The 20705-nt window shown below is 49.5% G+C and overlaps 1 protein-coding gene across 1 annotated transcript; it reads left to right on the top strand.

The window, feature by feature from the left end:
• Positions 1 to 2485: 2485 nt before the first annotated feature.
• Positions 2486 to 4452, top strand: LOC126539732 (testicular acid phosphatase-like). The gene has a single exon (XM_050186579.3). The coding sequence runs from the start codon at positions 2682 to 2684 to the stop codon at positions 3645 to 3647; it is 966 nt and encodes a 321-aa protein (XP_050042536.1). The 5' UTR covers positions 2486 to 2681; the 3' UTR covers positions 3648 to 4452.
• The last annotated feature ends 16253 nt before the right edge of the window (positions 4453 to 20705 follow it).

Genomic DNA, 20705 nt, shown 5'->3' with positions numbered 1-20705 from the left:
GTCGTGGCTTCGATTCCCGACCACGCCAACAGCATTTTGATGGAATGCAAAAACGCTCGTCTGGACATGCTTTGGGTGCACGTTAAAGAACACCAGGTGGTCAAATTAATCGGGAATCCTCCCCTGTGGCGTGCCTCATAATCGTATCGTGGTTCTGACGCGCGAAACACAACGTATTTAAGTTTCTACTTACTCTATACGTGTGAACGATTGTTCACGATTATATCATTAATAGAACGGAGTTTCAGGCATAATGGATAATTAGCGGTACCCTATTGCAGTACGTTATACTGCACAAGGCGAAAGTTTGCAAAAGTTTTGTACCCACAAATGTTACAGGTCACGTGCCTAGCTCATGGGCTGCATCTTGTTAGCGAGGAAGTCCGAAATCTGTTCAATCATGTGAACGAGCGGATCGCTGCTGGAAAAGCAGTGTTTCGAAAGGCTCTTTCTCGCATTCGTGCGTTAAAGGAACAGTTCCCGAAAGCGCCTCTTCCAACTAACCTGGGGAAACTGGCTCACAGAAGTCGAGTCACAGGCATTTTGCAGGCGTATACGTCAAAGCTGGCATCAATGGCTTTGCGGCATGACGAAAGCGCGGCGGTGAGAAATGCTCAAATTGGACTAGGAAAGGAGGGCCTGGAAGGAAGCCTGGCCTATATGTGTGTACATTTAAAATTTTTGGCTAATACGATTGAGAAGCTCGAAACTTCAGGTACGTCAGTCTCACTGCGGCAATAGAAGAGCGACTCGGCACCATACCAAGCAGACAGGTTGCCGATGGAGTACGCAAAAAGCTACCGCCAATCTTTGAAAATAACACGTGGTGTTCAGTATTCAATAAAGTGTCAAATTCTCAGCGCCCAGCATTCCGTGATCCCAAAGGATGTGAAACCACTGAACGTTCTCTGAACGTTTGGACGTCTATGGACGTTGAGAACTCTCATTCATTGTGTAAGCTGATATCGAGCGACAGAATCATGCCAGAACTACGATTTTATTATGAGGCACGCACTAGTGGTGTACTCCGGAATAAGTTTGACCACGAGGGGTTCTTTAACGTGCACCGCATTTCCTACCCATCGAAATGCGGCCGCCGTGGCCGGGATTCGATCCCGCGACCTCGTGCTTAGCATTCCGAAACCATAGCCACTAAGCAACCAGGGAGAGTGTGTTCTTTTTTTAAGCATATGAGAGCATATCGCTGCATCTAATGTTTCTGCAAGAAAAGAGACGATGTCGGCTCCGTAAAAGAAGACGCTGAGGAAATACAGGTTTAGACAACTTGTGTTACATTTTTTTTTGCGTTCTGAGAGAGAGAAGTAAAATTTATTGGAAGCATAAATTAATGGTTGAGACCCTGGCAGAGGAGCTGTCGTGGAGGCCATGTGACCGCGACGCGGTTCGCTCACTCTGCCAGCATGACTTGTCATTCTGGGTGATCCGTGTGGATCCCATACTTCGAGGCCTCGAGCGTTAGAGCTTCCAGAAGAATCGTCCTTGGCGGGGGGTGGGATGGGCACCCCCAAAGTATGTGATCTTGGTTTGCGCTTAGTGATTCGCAGTGCCTGCAGTTAGGTTTCAACTATATGCATGGAAACTTCAGCCAAACTTTTGGGGCTTAGCACGGACCGAGTCTGTATCCGCCGTCGTGGCCTGCTCCTGGGAGAGAATCGTGCACGGGAACGGATACGCTCAGCGCAAATTCTTGTAGAATTACGTGAGTCTGTGATAGGTGAGGATGGGCTCAAGCAACCCGCTGTGGTTGCTTAGTGCCTATGGTGTTGGACTGCTGAGCACGAGGTCGCGGGATCCAATCCCGGCCACGGCGGCTGCATTTCGATGGGGGCGAAATGCGAAAACACCCGTGTACCTAGATTTAGGTGCACGTAAAAGAACCTCAGGTGGTCGAAATTTCCGGAGTCCGCCACTACGGGGTGCCTCATATTCAGAAAGTGGTTTTGCCACGTAAAACCCCATAATTTAAGTTTCTTTGTTCAAGCCGGTCCTCCGGGGTCGAGCAATACCACCTCCCGGTTATCTGCTGCTCGGGCGGCTACGTTAGCTGCTTCGTTACCCGGCATGAGCTGGCACCCACATTAGATGGATATTGTCCTGGGGTTTGAGAAGTCTGCTTGCAATGGGGCCGATTGTCTCGATAGAGTAGCTTCTTATGACCGCTTAAGAGTCTGACACAATGAATTTAATTACGAACATTCTTTATCTAGGAGCCTCCTCTCTTGGAAACTACCACAGGGATGTTTGCTTAGCTGCGGACGAATTTGTAGTTGTTTCAGGAAAATTTTCCTAAGTTCTTCAAACGTTACTTTTTTATTTATTCCTTCCTGCCAATTTCCCCAAATTTAGCAGTAACCGCAATTTCCTAATACCATCCAAAATCCTCGGCTAATCCCTCGCAGAGGGTATGCACCATCATAAAAAAAGACAACCAAACCAAGTAGCGAATGTTGCCTGTCCAATGAATCGTCTTCGACTTTACTCGCTTTAATTTATTCACAAAAATTTTAAATTTCTAAATGTGTTACTTTAACACATATGTAAAATGTGCCTGACTCTTGGCAAATCCCCGTGAGTGGGTGTATGCCAAAGACATTAAGGTAGTCATCATCATCATCATTCTACACCTACATCTACATTTACAAGCTAACCAACCAGCGACAATGTCGGTATCAGCTTCCACGGCTCCGAAGCAAGGTCAGGGGCCGCCAGACAACCTGCTTTACGTGTTCGTTATCAGCCGGCATGGCCAACGGACTCCCGTCATGCGCTGCCAGAACCTGCACAAGAACGAACCCGTCGACTACGGCCAGCTCACCGAGAAAGGTCGTGAGCAGGCCTTCAGACTGGGCCAGTTCTTGCGGGACCGCTACAAAATGTTTATGGAGGCTTCGGACAAGCCCGGCCAGGTACTGGCCACCCATGTCAATTTGGATCGGTGCCGTGACAGCGTGAAAGAGACCCTGCGTGGCCTGGGCGTGCCTGCGGCAGCGACCAGCGCCGACCCGACGTGTTACGACGTGCCGTTTCACGGCAGCGTGAACGACAACATGGACAAGGTGCTTAAGGAGCCGGGTCGAGGCAACTTCGCCACGCTGGGAGACCTGGTCGCTTTCGTCGCCGAGAAGACGGGGGCGCCGTGGCAGAATAACGTGGACAAGTTCCTCGTCATGGACAGCCTGGTGACCCACGTGCTCAACGGCAACCCCGTGCCGGACTGGGCCAAGTCCATGTGGGATGACTTGCTGTGGGCGGACCGGAGGGTGTTTGTGCGGTCGCTCGTGGGCTACGAGCGGCCGTTCGCCGGTTACGTGCTGGGCCAGGTGCTGGACACCCTCACGGTCAAGTTCGAGAAGCGCGCAGAGCGGCCCGACAAGGTGCACGTCTTCTCCATGTCAGACACGAGCGTGTTTTCGGTGCTGAAGCTCCTCGATGCGTCGTATGATGGCCGACCGTGCTTTTGTGCCAGCGTCCTGATTGAGGTGTACAAGGACGGCCCCAAGAACTGTGTGCGAGTCCTGTACCGTACCCAAGAAGAGCCTTGCCTAGTTGCCACTGACAAGACAGAAAACCCGTGTGAGCTGAGCAAGTTTCTGGGGTTTCTGCGTAGCGTTTTAAAAGCGCCTTAGCAGGAGATTGACTTGGAAAAGGGCAGTGACAGCTGCCTTGTGCGTCCTCCTTTTTGGTCGGCACTGCGGTGTATAGAATTCGTACAAAAAAGTGCTCTGGCATTTGTGATCTGTTCAGCTGTATCTGCGTACTGTTTTCAGCTCACTGCGTTGTCATATTGAAACTCAGGGGCCTGCAAAACACGTGCAGTCGTTGCCGACATGCATGGCATCTAACAAGCCCCAGTGGCTTCACGTACTGCTTACTTGTCGCAGAGAGATGCAGATAAGCAATTTCCATGATTAGCAGCACTTCCTGCAGCGGAAGTTGGTTATTCGATATCTAGCTTTCTTCGGGCAGTGTTTTATTTTGTTATTATTTTACAATTCTCATTAACTCGATCGGCTGACTATATACATACCGATAATAACTGATTTCCGAGGAAAGGGGAGTCTAAAAAGAGAACGAGCTTGGTCTGCACAGTTTACTGAAAGTTGCGAAGTCACTCCACACTTCGCCGGAACTTTGTAAGTACCTAATACAGCATTTATGAACGCTCCACAAAAAGTTAGTTAGGACTAGTTCATAACTCATGGTAACAGATTAAGAAATTGTTGGCAGAAGCAGGAACGCGATCACAGGATAAGAAATAGCTAAAATGGAGCGCTACACATTATGCATCAGCATCATCTCAGTTTCTTTTAAATAAAAGGGTACACTGTTTTTAATGTCACACGTGGATGGCCAAGCAACACAGACAAGGATATCACCGTTTTTTTGTATTGCTCGTTTTGCGTGTATAAATACATGCTTCTTGCATCAATTGTGCATGCATATTAAATTGTAACCGCATATATATATATCATCATCATCCTGTAAAAGAAAAATAGTTGGAAGTCACTGCTCGTCTTGTCGCTTCTTTATGGGGGGGGGGGGGGGGGGGGGGCTCATACTTGCGCTCTTATTCAGTTACAATGAAAATTTCGGTTTTCCGTAGCTGAGAGACAATCGTGCTTAAACCGTTTTAAATCTAGCGATTATAAAAACAATTCCTGATCGAATTTCGCAAAGTTCTAAAACTTATTTTCAATATTACCTCCTTGGCATTAATAGTCCTTACAAAAATGAAGCGCTCGGTTCCCCAATTATTTCGCGGCATTAAATGGGCCGCAGATTGGCGCTCAGCATTAAAGATTTTGAAGAATATAGCGCAGCATTTTCTAACGTGTTCCATTCAGCGCTTCTTTTTTTTGTAAGCCCTCGACGATTTGTTCACTGTGTACCTGTGTGCGCTCTATGCGGATTAAAACAATTGCACATTATTAGTACCGGAATCTTGGAAGAACGCTAACATAATCCTAATCCATAAGAAAGGCGACGCCAAAGACTTGAAAAATTATAGACCGATCAGCTTACTGTCCGTTGCCTACAAAGTATTTACTAAGGTAATTGCAAATAGAATCCGGAACACCTTAGACTTCCGTCAACCAAAGGACCAGGCAGGATTCCGTAAAGGCTACTCAACAATAGATCATATTCACACTATCAATCAGGTGATAGAGAAATGTGCGGAATATAACCAACCATTATATATAGCTTTCATTGATTACGAGAAAGCGTTTGATTCAGTCGAAACCTCAGCAGTCATGGAGGCATTGCGGAATCAGGGTGTAGACGAGCCGTATGTAAAAATACTGAAAGATATCTATAGCGGCTCCACAGCCACTGTACTCCTCCATAAAGAAAGCAACAAAATCCCAATAAAGAAAGGCGTCAGGCAGGGAGATACGATCTCTCCAATGCTATTCACAGCGTGTTTACAGGAGGTACATCTACATCTACTTAGGACAGGTAGTGACTGCTGATCCAGATCATGAGAGTGAAATAATCAGAAGAATAAGAATGGGCTGGGGTGCGTTTGGCAGGCATTCGCAGATCATGAACAGCAGGTTGCCATTATCCCTCAAGAGAAAAGTGTATAACAGCTGTGTCTTACCAGTGCTCACGTACGGGGCAGAAACCTGGAGGCTTACGAAAAGGGTTCTACTTAAATTGAGGACGACGCAACGAGCTATGGAAAGAAAAATGATAGGTGTAACGTTAAGGGATAAGAAAAGAGCAGATTGGGTGAGGGAACAAACGCGCGTTAATGACATCTTAGTTGAAATCAAGAAAAAGAAATGGGCATGGGCAGGACATGTAATGAGGAGGGAAGATAACCGATGGTCATTAAGGGTTACGGACTGGATTCCGAGGGAAGGGAAGCGTAGCAGGGGGCGACAGAAAGTTAGGTGGGCAGATGAGATTAGGAAGTTCGGAGGGTCAACATGGCCACAATTAGTACATGACCGGGGTAGTTGGAGAAGTATGGGAGAGGCCTTTGCCCTGCAGTGGGCGTAATCAGGCTGATGATGATGATGATGATTATTAGTAGCAATCAGGAGAAGCTTAAAGTCTTTGTGGGATGTCGCGTCTGCTGAAGGACGAATCCCAACATAAAAACGTAACTGTTTATTCGATTGGCTATGGCAGCGGACGAGCATACCAACGCTATGTTCGTCTCGGTAACGCAAGGAAAAAAGCAACTCTTCCCAGCCGGGCAGCCTATTTTTGTAGCCACCGTGGGTGACGCATAGCTCCGGTGACGCAGCGGTGGCGCCGTTTTATCGGTAACGCAGTCCAGCGTGTAGCCGTGTTACGCTGGTCTGGATGCTATATATAGGCGGAGGCTGCGCGGAAATATTCGGTTTGTCGAATATGTCCGGCTTGAAGGTGGCGCGAAGACCTAGGGCGACGGCTTGGTTGGCTTCGAGCCAGGTTGAGTCCGGCTGCCACATGATTGCTGCTTTTAACTGTCCTTGGAAACGCTCGATCATCCCGTTGGCGCAGGGGTGGTAGCTGGTGGTCCTCGAGCGCTCGAACCCGATCGTCAGCCCGAGGAGCCTGAAAAGGTGCGATTGAAACTGTCGTGCTTGGTCGGTGGTGATGCGGCGAGGGGGCCCGAAGCGAGCAATCCAGCCGGCGAAGAAGGCCGAGGCGACGTCTTCCGCGGCGATTCCCTCGAGGGCCTGTTGAAAGTCGCAAACGACCACCATGCATTGTTGCACTTACAGTGTACTTCCAGTACACTGTTGTTGCACCCGTGGTTGGGGGACCGACGACACAAGAGAGAGAGGGAGCCGGCGAACGGATGAGGGGCGCCCGACTGCACCGCGTCCCGGCCGGCGCATCTACTGAAAACCCGATCCGTTCCACTGGCTTTTCGGCGAACCGCCTACTCAGTGCGAGGCGCGGGCGCCCCCGACATGGACGAAGGCCTCGGTGCGGCCAAAAGAGAATGGACTTTGTGTTTCTTCTCTCTCTACTTTCTCCTTTCTTCGATCTATCTTTTGTAAATAAATCAGTCTCGAAACGGATCCCAACGAGTGAAGTTTTTTTTCCCTTCGACGCTCCTGCGTGCACGGCCGACGCCGTCCACCTTAGTTAACGCGCAGCAAAAGTTAGCGGAGTCGTCCAAGAGCGACAGCAATTAGAGTCAGCCCAGCGGCGCGAGCATTCATTTACAGGGGCCATGCCTTAGGCCATCGAGTGTACCGATCGATGGCAGTGAGGCAGTAGTGGTAGGGTCCAGCTGGGGGAAAGGGCCCTACGATATCAAGGTGGACGTGTTGAAACCGACCGGAGGGCTGGGGGAATGCTCTAAGCGGTGAAGTGACACACCTGGTATTTTTAGCGCGCTGGCATTGAATACAGGAGTGCGCCCAGGTGCGGCAATCCCGCTGCATGGAGGGCCAGACATAGCGGTCGGCCACGAGGCGTGTAAAGGCGCGTATGCCGGGATGGCTGAGAATATGCAGCTGGTTGAAGAGGCCACGGCAATGGGAAAGGGACACGTAAGGCCTGCTTCGTGCTGTTGACATGTCGCAGTAGATAGTCGTTGTCGATGCAGGTATGGGGACATGTTGCAGCTGTAGTTAGGACCCGCCCTTAAGTCCACGCAGTTCGACGTCCGTAGTCTGAGCCTCGGCGAGGACGTCGAGTTATCAGCGAATAGAGCTGATAGCTGCCACACGTGAATGCGCGTCGGCGACCACGTTGTCCTTCCCGCTGACATATTGGATGTCTGTGATAAACTGGGCAATGATGAACGAGAGCTGGTTCTGCTGGACCAGCGGGAGTCTGTCGCGGCGTTGAGAGAAGGCGTAGATCAGAGGTTTAAGGTCGGTGTAGAAAGTGCAGTGTTGTGCTTCGAGAATGTGCCGAAAGTGTTGAACTGCTTCGTATATCGGCAGAAGTTATCTGTAGTAAGCTGGCGAACTCGACGTGGCGGGGGTCGTGGCTTCGTCGGTGGTATTGGCCGCAGAAGGGGTCGTTTTCCTAACTGAGAGTTTCTTGGAGAAGAACGCCAAGGGATGCCAGGTGTTGTCTACGCGTTGCATAAGGGCAGCGCAGACAGCGATGCTAGAGGCGTCCGCGAAGAGCCCCAAGGGAGCGTCTCGTACGAGATGGGAGAGAAGTGTGGCGGTGCAGAGAGCAGATTTGCATTTTTCGAAAAGTTGCGTTAAAGCCGGTGTCCACCGTAATGGGTTGGTTTCCTCGTAGACCAGCCAAGGCATCATGGAGGGGAGCCTGGTAGTTGGCTTCGTGTGGCAAGAAGCGTCTGTAAAAGTTCAGCATGCTGAGGAAACGGCGAAGGTCCTTAGCGGTGGCGGGTTGAGGGTAATTTTGCAGGTCTGAGATGCGTTGAGGCAAAGGTCGAGTTCCCTCTGATGAAACTTCATGGCCGAAGAATTTGACGACTGAAACGCCGAGCGTGCTCTTTGGGACATTGACGAGTAGGCCGTGGTCATCCAGGCGTTGGAAAAGTAGACGAAGGTGCCTGTGGTGTGCGTCGGCGTTACGGGAAAAGACCAATATGTCGTCAAGATAGACGAAGCAGAAGTCCAAGCCACGGACGACTTCGTCGATGAAGCGTTGAAAGGTTTGTCCAGCGTTCCTCAGGCCAAACAAAGCTCATTAAGGGAAACTCGGAACAAGCCGAAAGGAGTAATGATTTCAGTTTTCGGGACGTCGTCCACGTTGACGGGTATCTGCGCATAGGCCTTCACCAAGTCTAGCCCGGAGAAAACGTGGCATCCATAAATGCGATGCGCGAAGTCCTGTATGTGGTGAACGGGGTACCTGTCCGGAATGGTGCGGGGGTTGAGGGCACGGTAGTCCCCACAGGGCCGCCAGCCTTCGGTCTCCTTCAGGACAAGGTGAATGTCGAGACCCATGGGCCATCGTAGCGGCGGGCGATTCCCTCACAGCATGGCTTCGAAGTTTGATTTGGCTATGCGCATGCGGTACGGGGCAAGGCGACGGGCGCGGCAGAAAACCGGGGGGCCTGGGGTAGTCCGGATGTAGTGCACAGTGGTGTGCTGCACATCGCGTGGCACATCGTGTCATACCGGGAAATTCGGCGAGGATAGCGTGGTACGGTGAATGATTTTCAATACCGAGTACTTTGATGCTCGGTTGGTAGGTAGTCGTTCGCTGCCCTGCGAAGAATGTCCCGTTGTCGCATCGGTGAGACGCTCGTGGCGTCAGTCCTGGAGGAGGTTGTAGTGCGCCAAAAAGTCTGAGCCGATGAGTAGCTCGATGACGTCGGCGATGACAAAATTCCAATGATGGCCACGGTGTAGGTTTTTAAGCTGGACGTGCAGGCGGAGCGAGCCGTAAGTCTTGATTGTGGACCAGTTTGCCACGCTGAGCTCGAAAGACATAGGAGGACGGGTACCTTGAAGATAGACTCGTGGGTAGCAGCAAATGTCGGAACCACTGTCGACAAGGAACCGCTGCTTTGTAATTTGGTCGGTGACGAAGATGCGACGGCCTCCAGGTTGGCAGCTCGCAGCCGTGTCTGCGAGCTGCCGTTGGTGTTTCCCTTATGTCCAGCGGAGCAGGCTGGTCGACATTGTCGTGCTCTGTCCCCGAAGCGTCGATGGTAGTAGCACCGGTCGTCGTCACCAGGCTGCTGCAACGGGGTGGTGTTACGGTCACGGCTTTGCGAGTGGCGCGTCGGCAAGTGTTTATCCAGGCGTCCTTGAATGGAGCTAAGCTGTCGATTGATCTCATCGATACGGCGCGCAAGCTCTGTGGTGTGCAGCGGTGCGGCGACAGCCTGGACGGTTGGCAACAACTGCGGCAACGAGACCTCGATGACGCGATCAGCGATCCCGGCAAGTTGGTCGAGAGGTAGCGTAAGCTGAGCCTGCAGAATTACCTGGACGTGCGGTGGAAGTCGTTGAAGCCAAAGTGCTCGCAGTAAGGAATTCTGGATTTCCATTTTGCCCGCGAGAGCACGCATGTGGCGGAGGAGCTGCGAAGGCTTGCGCTCGGCAAGTTCTGCGGACCGAAGTTGTCGCACCTTCTGGTCTTCCGAGAGTGACAGGCGGCGGATGAGTTCAGTCTTGAGGTGTTCGTAAAGGTTGGCCGTTGGTGGGTTGGCAAGGATATCCCGGACCTCGTTGGCGTAGCAGGCATCGAGGTAGGCGACGACATAGTCGTAGCGGGTCCGGCCTTGCGTGATGTGCGCGAGGGAGAACTGGGCCTCGACTTGGGCGAACCATACCTCGGGCGAGTCGGCCCAAAACGGCGGAAACTTGACAGCGACACGCCAGACGCCGTGCAGGGCAGCGTGCGGGATGCCGTCTGCCGGGGTTCTGACGTCCTCGCCGGAGCCCCGGCAGGATGCTGCTGCACGGAATAATTGAGTTGGCCGGGCCGTTCCTGAAGCTGTTGCTCTCGCTTCTGGATCCCCTCTTGCTGCGTGTGAAGCTGCCTCTGGAGAAGTTCCAGCTGTCGTTGAAGGGCGTCTTGCTCTTCCATGGCGATGCGTTGTTGTCCGTTGTCCGGGTCATCAGATGTGGGATGTCGCGTTTGCTGAAGGACGAATCCCAACATAAAAACGAAACTGTTCATTCGATTAACGATGGCAGCGGACGAGCATACCAACGCTACGCTCGTCTCGGTAGCGGAAGGCCACACTTCCCAGCCGGGCAGCCTGCTTTTGTAGCCACCGTCGGTGACGCATACCTCGTGTGACGCAGCGGTGGCGCTGTGTTTTATCGGCAACGCAGTCCAGCGTGTAGCCGTGTTACGCTGGGCCGGATGATAACAAAGCGGAGGATGCGCGGAAACATGCGCAGAGTGTGTCGCCGCATGTTCTTCATAAAGTAGTTTTTAATAACGAATTGACCAGCTTTCTGATTTTTGTAGTTGTCGAGGATATCCCAATACTGTAGATCTTAGAACACATTCGAAAACGTCAAATTCAGTTGTTTGTGTCCTGCATAGCTCTTTTACCTGCAAAATTTGTATATGTTACGGGGGAGACCCCAAAAGTAACGAAACTTTTCTTTTACCAAGTTGGAAGGATAGTTATTACTTATTCGTGAGGATGAGCGCGCGTTCTACCCTATGGTCCCCATCAGTTGACAAGCTAGCCTCATTGTGTCAATTTTTGTATGCTCACTGCATTGTTTTGTCTTAAGCCTCCATCGGAGACTGTTAGTTTTGCGGTGGCGGACGTCAAAGAACAACGTGTGTGCATCAAGTTCCCTCATGTCTTGTGAAAATTTAAAGCGAATGGCTTTATTTGGCTCTATCACCCGTTTTGGTGGTTGCCGGTCGGTGGCTGGTGGTCGAACTTTCACCGTCGATACAAAGGTGCCGATGCAAATGGTACGTGACTCGTGCAAATGAGTTGCAAAGCGCGTTCGTCGTCAAACAAAATCCAGCTTTTTCTGACGCGCATGCTGCCGCACGAGAGCTCTGTAGCGTGACAATGAAGATTAGATGCTGTAGTGAACAGCTCGGAGTACTGCCAACAACTCTCCTAATTCGGGTTTGTAAATTCCCTAGATTTCCGTGGTGATTAAAAGACGTGGTTCAGTTTGTCGATATGTTTTCTGTAAGAATAATCTTTTGTTCGTGTTATATAGACTGCACGTTGTAAGAGTTGGGGTCGGGCATGTCAAAAGTGGTAGCTGCCCCATGCCCTTCTATGACTCGTTCACGCCAAGGACGTTTTTGAAAGGAGGAACATAATCTCATCGAAAACGAAGAGTACTGGCTTTACTTACAATATCTACATGAGGAGCTGAGAACGTTACGTCTCAACAGTCTAGCATGACTCAATTGAAGCCCACCTGAGGAGCCGAAAAAGTCCCCTAAATCCCCTCTGTCCTTCCTACATTCCTAAGCCAGGAAAATCTGCCGTCATGCCTTCGCCCATTGGGAGCATCCAAAGCCGCAGAAGGACCCGCGTTGAGGGTGCGCAGAATCACTCCGGCACCTTTGTTCACTAAACACACAGGGAATGTCACGCTTGAATAAAACAAGCGCATCTTGGTTCCTGAGATGACCCAGCAATTAGCCGGAGCGTGTGTCAAGCAAGCTTGGCGGGTAGCAATGGCCGTGAGGAAACAGCGTGGAACGCCCTTTTTCAGGAGTTTCTTGCTCCCATCGTCGGGGACGACGGTCCATCCATCAACCCTCTATTCGCCAAACGTGTCTCGCCTTGGTGTTGCCGTTGGTCTGCCCGAGAGGGCGAATTGTCAGCTTCTCGAAAAAATTCGACGCAGTATAGGCACGAGAGGCTGGAAAGTCGCCTCCCCCGCTGGCCGATCGTAACAATGCTTTATAGCTGAAATTTATTTCTGAGTTCTTTTTAAGGTGTTTCAATAATGAGCTCACTGCATTAAATATGAAATAATGTCGCAGTGCCAATTGCTATGCTAAAGACAGCCTCCTGCTTGAAGCTTTTGTCACAGAAGAGCACGTCAGCACGCTTCTACTTTGCTTCTATTCACTGATTTATTTATTTCAGTGCTCTGAGGGCACGAGTGCTTTCAACAGAGTGATTTTTTTTGCTACACTAGGAGCTTCACAAAGACAGAGAGAGAGAGAGGGGTGGAAAGCAGGGAGCTAGGTTAACTAGACTGTCCAGTTTGCCAGCCTACACGCGGCTAGCGAGGTGGGGCAGCGAAAGAGATAAATCACGTCACGGGTCACGCGCTAAGAAAGTTGCCGCGTATCTGCAGTCGGGCACTCGCCTTCGTGTGCAGCTGAAGACCTCGTGTGGCTTTTATGATGAGCTGTTAGGCCAGGCTCCCAAGGCCTCGGCATCTGCGAAAGCCCGATCGCGCAGTTTACTCAAGTCACGCTGAAGAATTGTTTGTCGAAGCGTGAGCAGTGGCATAGCTATGCCACTGCTCAATTCGACAAACAATGGCTACAACAAGAACACAGTTAGCACGAGCGTGAATCTGGCCTGCCTCGAGGATTTGCCTTTCGAGTCTGGCTTTGGATCTGCTTTTAATCTCGGTTTTATTGAAAAGGGGCTTACAGCCACAATCCCTGCAGTGCGCAGGAAGGTGCGTGGAGTTGCTCAGGGCCTTTAAAAATGAAGAATGTTCTCTTAGCCTGTCATTTAGACAGCGCCCCGTCTGCCCAATGTAAGCTCTCCCACAGTCTACTGGTATCTTATATACCACTTCGGTAGCACAGGAGGCGAGCGGTTTCGTGTGTTTCCACAGGTCTTGTTCTTGTGGCCGTTTTGCAAAGGCGCTCAACCGAGAAAGCTTGAGAGGAGCTGTGAAGACGAGGTCAACGTTGTGTTTCTTCCCGATTCTTTTTAGGTCGCGTGATATCGTTTTGTCTCTGAAAATTGCTTAGTTGCAAGTAAGCGTCTTTCCTTTCTACGTATCCTTCTTCCGCAACGCTTCTGCGCTCCCCTTTGCAAAAATCATGTCAAATCAACTGGCCCAAAAGCTCACAATTCCATGAGAGAAACCGAGGTCAGCGTCGAATCGCTCTGCCTGCAGACGAGTGCAATTAAGGGCCCGCAGCACTGCGTTAACGCCACAGTGCGTGAAGGTACAGGCTCTGTAGATGTCATTATGTCGTTACTAGCCTTGAAAATACTCACGGGCATGAAGCCGTATATTTGTGTTTTCGATAACACATAGTAAACGCAAGCGCATACCGGTAACAGACGTTAGTTGTTTTTCAAGCGCTCCTGTTTTGAACAAATTAATCCTGTGCAGTGAGAAACAAACTTTAGTGTATTTCGAAATGTAAACTAAAAAAGACGGCTGTATAATACTACAATTTACGAAACTCGTAACGTACAGGGGTGATCACGCTCGTCTCGAGCTCGAGCAGCGTACGGCGGAGCAAATGAACGGAACTTTAGCGTAGCTGTTTCACTAAGGACAAAGTACTCGTGCCTGAAGGAGTTTCACGTTTTTCTACTTGCGTTTCGAGTTGTTTCTTCGTAACTCGGTACTTCCCTTAAAATTTGTTTCTTCCATGCGCAGAGCTCGGCTCGATCGCTGTAGACAAGTGGAATCCCCTCTGTACGCGATTCAGTGTCATGCAAATGTAGTACGAGCTTCGTCTCGGGTCGTTACGCCTGTCTTGAAGTACATTTTAAAGATACCTTAGCAGAGAACACTCGCTATGGCACGGGTTGAGCACTGCGGCACGCTGTATATGTGATTACTATTCCCTTTTTTCCACATCGGCGCGTCCATGCACACCGCCAGACCGAACCGCCGGAGTGCGTCGCAGATTTCTATCACCGGGTGACTGGTTCGGAGGAGGGCCGCGTGGCGCCGCCTGCGTCGCTGGAATGACCGAGTACAGACGGAATTTGCATTCCGATGGCACCGAACTCATTTTGGTCCTTCCTGTGCACTTTCGGTCCACTGTCCTCCAGCAGCTCCATGACGCGCCTACTGCTGGACATCTCGGCGTTACCTGCACATACGACTGAGCACAAGGCCGTTTCTTCTCACCCGGTCTTTAATATTCCTGTGCGCCGATATGTCATCACTTGCGACCTGCGCCAACGCCGCAAGCCCCCTTCCGTGCCTTCCTCTGGGCTTCTCCATACGATCGACATTCCTGCCAAACCTTGTTTTCGTGTGGGACGTGATCTACTTGGTCCTTTCTTAACGTCAACCGCCGGCAACAAATGGGTTGCCGGATTACGAGCGATAATGCCACCCACTACGCAATTACACGAGTCCTGCCCACTTACTGCGCCACGTACGTTGCGGATTTCATCCTGCACAATGTTATACTGCACCACGGCGCTCCTAGCCAATCGCAGACGCTACTTGTCAATAGCAATCGATGACATCCTTCGCTGATGCTCTACTGCACACCAAGTCGTTACTGCTTACCATCGCCAGACAAACGGCCTTAGCGAACACCTCAACAGAACACTCTCGTGCGATATGTACTGTTAGATACGGACCATTTCTCAGCATCGGTTAAGTTCTCCGAGTACAACCTCTCGTCGACGTTTTTCAGTTATGGTGCGCAGGTGCGTGTCGACCGTGCTACCGGACCCGCCAGACAGGCTGGCCCTCGTGTGTCGCGCAGGGAGATTTTGTCTCCCCCCACCTCTGAGTGAAGCTTCCCGAAAGTGCACATGAAGGTCAGCACGTTTCGAGGTAGCTGACCTCAGTCCCGAGAAAAGTTGCTTTGCAGCACTGAAAGGTCTTCCTCGGACGACCAGGCGAGGGGGCAACGCATGACGGATGCGGCCATCGGAGGGTAGAGCCTAGGGAGTTCCCCATTGGCCGAACATTGCGTCACTTGCACGGGCCCTACGATTGGAGGAAAATGAACACCTTTACAGGCTTGCCGATTGGATGAAAATGACACCTGCACGGGCTCGATGACTGACTGAAAGTGATGTGAATCCGATGGATTGAAGGGGTTATAAGCCAGAGAAAGGGAGAGACGTTATTCTTGCCCCGAGCCGCAGCGCACGATTTGCTGCCGGCAGTCGATGACTTTTTACTAGGGATGTGCGAATTTCAAATTTTTTGAATACGAATCGAATACGAATATCTTGCTTCGAATGTCGAATCGAGTATCGAATAATCAAAAACAGAAACTTCTTTCAATAATAAACTTTTATTTCACCATATATTTATGTTCAAAACAACGTATTATTAGAACAAATTGTGATTGCACAAAAATATCAATATCTGCAGAACAGTTACTCCTATGACAGACTACTGAGACTAGCTTTTCAAATCACAAATGTATTGCGCACAAGATTTTGCAGCTTAAAACAAGTGGCAACAAACATTAAAAGTTGCCATGCAGAAAATAAGTTGTTCTACGTGGTCAAGAAGCAGACGCTCCTATTTAGCAGACACAGCTTCCACTGCCACATAGAACGCTATTTCAATTGGTACCGAAGTGGCTGGTATTGCCAGGTATTCAAGACAAAGCTTGGCTAGACTGGGGTACCTGAAGGAGCCCACAGTTTGCCACCATTCACATGGATCACTGTCACCTAGAAATACGCAGAAATTTCCCATTCTGATGAAGAAAGCTTTCTATTTTCCGTTTGGCTACTTGCAAGATCATCAAAGCATACCAAACATCACAGGAGCTAGGTCTGCGCATACTGTTCTGGCTCTTGCTTTCTAGCTTCTGGGCATTCGTATCCCCAGTAGGAAATAAGGGCAGATCTTGAAGCACCAGGTCATTTAACCACATCGTCTTCTGTTCGTTGGTATTGAATCTTGTGGACTTGAAATATGGGCTCAAAAACATGGCCAAGCATGCTTCCTTGTCCTCTGCATACAAAGGAAATCGTCCTTTGATGAAACTATCGCAGCCCAAGGGCAGAATAGCTCGATGGGTTAGGGAAGTACAACAATTCAGCTTTGACGTCGTACATCGCCCGGGACGGAAACATCAAGATGCCGATGCCCTATCTCGACTCCGCGTGCCGCATCAAACCCAAACGAGAAATATAAACCTCTTACAGCTTAGGAAAGGCACACAGGAGATGGAAGTAAAGAATGGCCAATCATACGTCTCGGAGACCAAAGTGCCAACAGTCCTGAAGCTTTACCACGCTAGTTCAGAGTCAGGAGGACACGAAAGATTCTGGAAGACATACCACAAAATATCCCAGCGGTTCACTTGGAAAAACACGAAAGAAGACATCATAAATTATGTGAAAACTTGTCACCAGTGTCAGCTTGTTAAAACCAAGTACACGCCTAGAGGCAACAGGATGGTATCGCCATAGTATTGCGATATCCCCTTCAAGGTTGTGCATCTTGATTTCGCTGAAATCAAAAAGAATGAGGGGGGAGTCAAGAGGACGCAAGCATTCCTTGTCGCTGTGGACGAGTGCACGCGTTTTGTCGTGGCCAAAGCTGGAAAGGAGGACGCAAACTGCGATATATCATTGCTGGAACGAGAACTCTTCAAGAACGCCAGAGTTGCCATTGCAGACAATGGCCCAGCCTTTAAAAGCGAAAGACTGCGATTTTGGGCTGAGAAAAGAAACATCATCCATCGCTTCCCAGCACCTTACCATCCGGAAGCGAATTCCACTTTGGGCTGAGAAAAGAAACATCACCCTTCGCTTTCCAGTACCTTACCGTCCCGAAGCGAATTCCCTTGCAGAGCGAATGATAAGGGACCTAAACATGATACCCCGAATTCAAAGGCGACTGGAAATGCGCCTTGGAAGCCGCTGTTGCACATCACAACAGATAATATACAGCCGGCCTGGGATGCAGCCCACATTTTGCGGCATTTAGCACGAGATATTAGCTACCAGCGGACCACGAATTGGGCATAGTAAAATATATTGATCTAAAGGAACATCCCAAGACTTCTCATCAGCGACAAAAATATAGAGCGACAATAAAAAAGAATTTTGACCGCAGGCACTGCTCAAAGATGCCCAAGATTGAACCAGACTCGTGGATTTTGGTCCGAAAGGGACTTGATTCGAAAACGCCGTTTACAGGACCTTACTACGTCATCAAGACAGCTAGACAGCAAGGATTGCTGAAGACAATATACTACCAAGGACCCAGTGAAAAAGTTCAAAGGCTTCAATTGGAAATGTGCTACCGTATTATCTTCTTGGGGGCCAGGAACGCCGATTGGGAGTGTGTGGCGATCCAGATCGCCAGCGGGGCAATGATAGGGAGAGAAGAAGAGGACAGGTTAGCCCGAGAAATGAAGCAATAAATTGTATCTACCTGCAGTACCCTAGTGATATCTTTACATAGAGGTCTCCCAGATAAGATTTAATACGGTGTAGGATTCCTAATCCATAAGGACATAGCGGGTAGCCTTGACGAATTCTAGAGCACTAATGAGAGGGTAGCAGTAGTCGTAATCAAACTTCATAAGATGTATAGATTAAAGGTAGTACAAGCTTACGCTTCAACATCCAGTCACGATGATGACGGAGTAGATCAGTTCTATGAAGATGTTGAATTAGCGATGAGAAAAGTGCAAACTTAGTATACCCGTAGCAATGGGCGGCTTTATTCAAAAAGTTGGGAAAAGCAGGCTATTGCTTGTTATTGAACAAGCAATTGGCAACTACGGCATCGATTCTAGGAATGATAGAGGAGAGATGTTGGTAGAATTCGCGGAAAGGAATAAGCTGCGAACAATGAACACCTTTTTCAGGAAGCGTGGCAACAAAGTGCACCTGGAAAAGCCTTAATGGTGAAACAAGACATGAAATTGATTTCATACTTTTTGCCGATCTCAGCTTAGTGCAGGATGGAGAACTGATAGGTGCGGTGAAGTGCAGTGATCATAGGTTAGTGAGAGCTAGAATTCACGTAAGTTTGAAGAGAGAAGGAGTTAAATTGGTCAAGAAAAAAACAGGTCAACCTAGAGGCAGTAAGGGTAAAAGCAGACAAATTCAGGCTGGTACTTGCAGACAAATATGCAACCTTAGAACAGAGAAATGAAGATGACATAGAGGTAATGAATGAAACCATAACTAGGCTGGCTTCAGAGGCAGCAACTGAAGTGGGAGGCAAGGCACCAAGGCTCTCCCAAGTAAGAAAGGACCTAATAAAGAAACGACAAAGAATGAAAATGTCCAACTCAAGAGAGAATTTGCGGAGCTGTCCAAACTGATCAACAAGGCGAAAGTAAGTGATATTTGAAATTAGAACGTGAGAAAGACTGAAGAAGCCGTAAGAAATAGACGCAGCCTGAAATCAGTGAGCAAGAAACTTGGCATAGGACAAAGATGTGTGCACTGCAAGATAAGCAGGGTAATATCATCAGCAATATCGAAGGTATAGTAAAACAGCGGTAGAATTTTATACTGACCTGTACAGTACTCAGAGGACTCCATTCGAAACAGTAATGAACAGGATACAGAAACTCCTACTACATTGTCAGATAGGGTCATATGATGGCGCGGGCATAGAAGGAGCGAAGGAAAAGGACGCGCTAGAGGGACAAGGGTGGTAATCAGCAGAATAGCGCGTTGGAGAAGTCCAGCGGCTGCGGCAGTGGCAAGCGAAATGTCCAATGCACCGACAGTTAAAACATATCGGCTTGTCGTCCACGGTTCGCCATTCGGAGGGTTTACGCTGTCCATAAGAGGAGTAAGAAGAGCGGGGTGGATACGTCTATGGAGAAGGAAGTTCCGAGGGTACGGAACGAATGGATTGCAAGCCGACGTTGGACAACTCTTGACGGAAGACGGCCTGGATCAAGGAGATTGTCCCCGGTGAATGATCAGGTGACGGAAATGAAAGGGCCGCCGGTTGTGCTGCTTCGACCTCACGACGAATGATGCGGGTCAAGTTGTCACATCGCGACGGCTGGTGGAAGAGGTCGTCACAAGATGACCTAGCAACTGTGTTGGGAAGTCGCGTGATGTGCTGGGATACCCGGCGACTTTTAGCATGCTCGAGACGGCGGCACTCCTTGAGGACCGTATCGATGCTGGTGACGTTCGTAAACATCAGTAAATTGAAGGCGTCGTCAGCAATGCCTTTGAGGGCGTGATTAACCTTATCGCCAAGACGTCGAGAATGTACGACACGTAGGACTCGGTCGCCGTCCGTACACGTGTGGCAAGGGCTTTCTTGGCGTTGACTTGGCGACCGAACGGATTGCCAAAAAGGTCGCGCAGCTTCTCCTTGAAGAGATCCCAGCTCGAGATCTCCTCTTCGTGAGTCTGGAACCATGCCACTGGAGCTCCGTCGAGGTAGAAAACGTTGGCAAGCATAATAGTCGGATTCCACCTGTGGCTAGTGCTGACACGTTCGTATAAGCGGAGCCAGTCGTCAACATCAGGACTGCCGACTCCGGTGAAAACACCAGGATCCCGAGGGAGGGCAACGGCGACGTAGGTCGGGGCTGCAGGCGGAGACGATTGCGTAGATGAAGTGCCGCCAGTAGAAGCCGATGTTGCACTGTCGCCGTTGCGACCGCTGAGAATCTCCATGACGGGTACGGGGAACGTCTGCCTCCACCAAATTAATGTTACGTGTAGCTGATTTATCTACAGAGGAGCTAACGGAGACCAAAATGGCGACGCTATGTCAAACGGAGACACACGTGGTCTTCTTTCTCCTCAGTGCAGCAACAATGTGGCGGCTGTTCCGTATGAATATCTAGCGATGAGGCCAGAAGGGCCTTGCAAGACATGAAACGGAGGTGAGCAGCAGGAGAATATAGAACAGTCGATTTAATCAAAAATGGAGGTGACGTAATGCTTAGAAAACTGGCGACTTTATATACGAAGTGTCTATCGACTGCAAGGGTCCCAGAAAACTGGGAAATTGCAAACATTATACTAATCCACAAAAAGGGAGACCTTAAAGAATTGAAAAATTATTGGTCCATTAGCTTACTTCCAGTAATTCATAAATATTCCTTGATAAAATAACATCCTTGTTGTAACGAACTTGTTCAAGTATCATCTAATAATTATGTTTTATAAATTACTTACTAAACAGCTCTCATACCAGTTCATTGATTCCAGGCACCTCACCAATAACAATAATACCAGATTTGCACGTAACTCCAATTTCCTACTACCGATGGTTCATTATAACTATGGAAAAATGACATCATCTTTCGCTGCTCTAAAACTGTGGAATGTTGTTGTTGTTGTCCTGTGTGGTCGTGGCACATACCCACAGTGGGGGATTGGCCATGAATCGGGTGGTTAAATCAGATGCAAAAAATAATAATAAGGGAGTTAACGATTT

Source organism: Dermacentor andersoni, chromosome 2 (genome assembly GCF_023375885.2).
Source record: "Dermacentor andersoni chromosome 2, qqDerAnde1_hic_scaffold, whole genome shotgun sequence".
Lineage (NCBI taxonomy): Eukaryota > Metazoa > Arthropoda > Arachnida > Ixodida > Ixodidae > Dermacentor > Dermacentor andersoni.
This window is presented reverse-complemented; position numbering and strand designations above follow the sequence as displayed.

Coding starts and splice junctions, on each gene's coding strand:
- LOC126539732 (XM_050186579.3), top strand. CDS start 2,682: ATGTCGGTATCAGCTTCCACGGCTCCGAAGCAAGGTCAGGGGCCGCCA.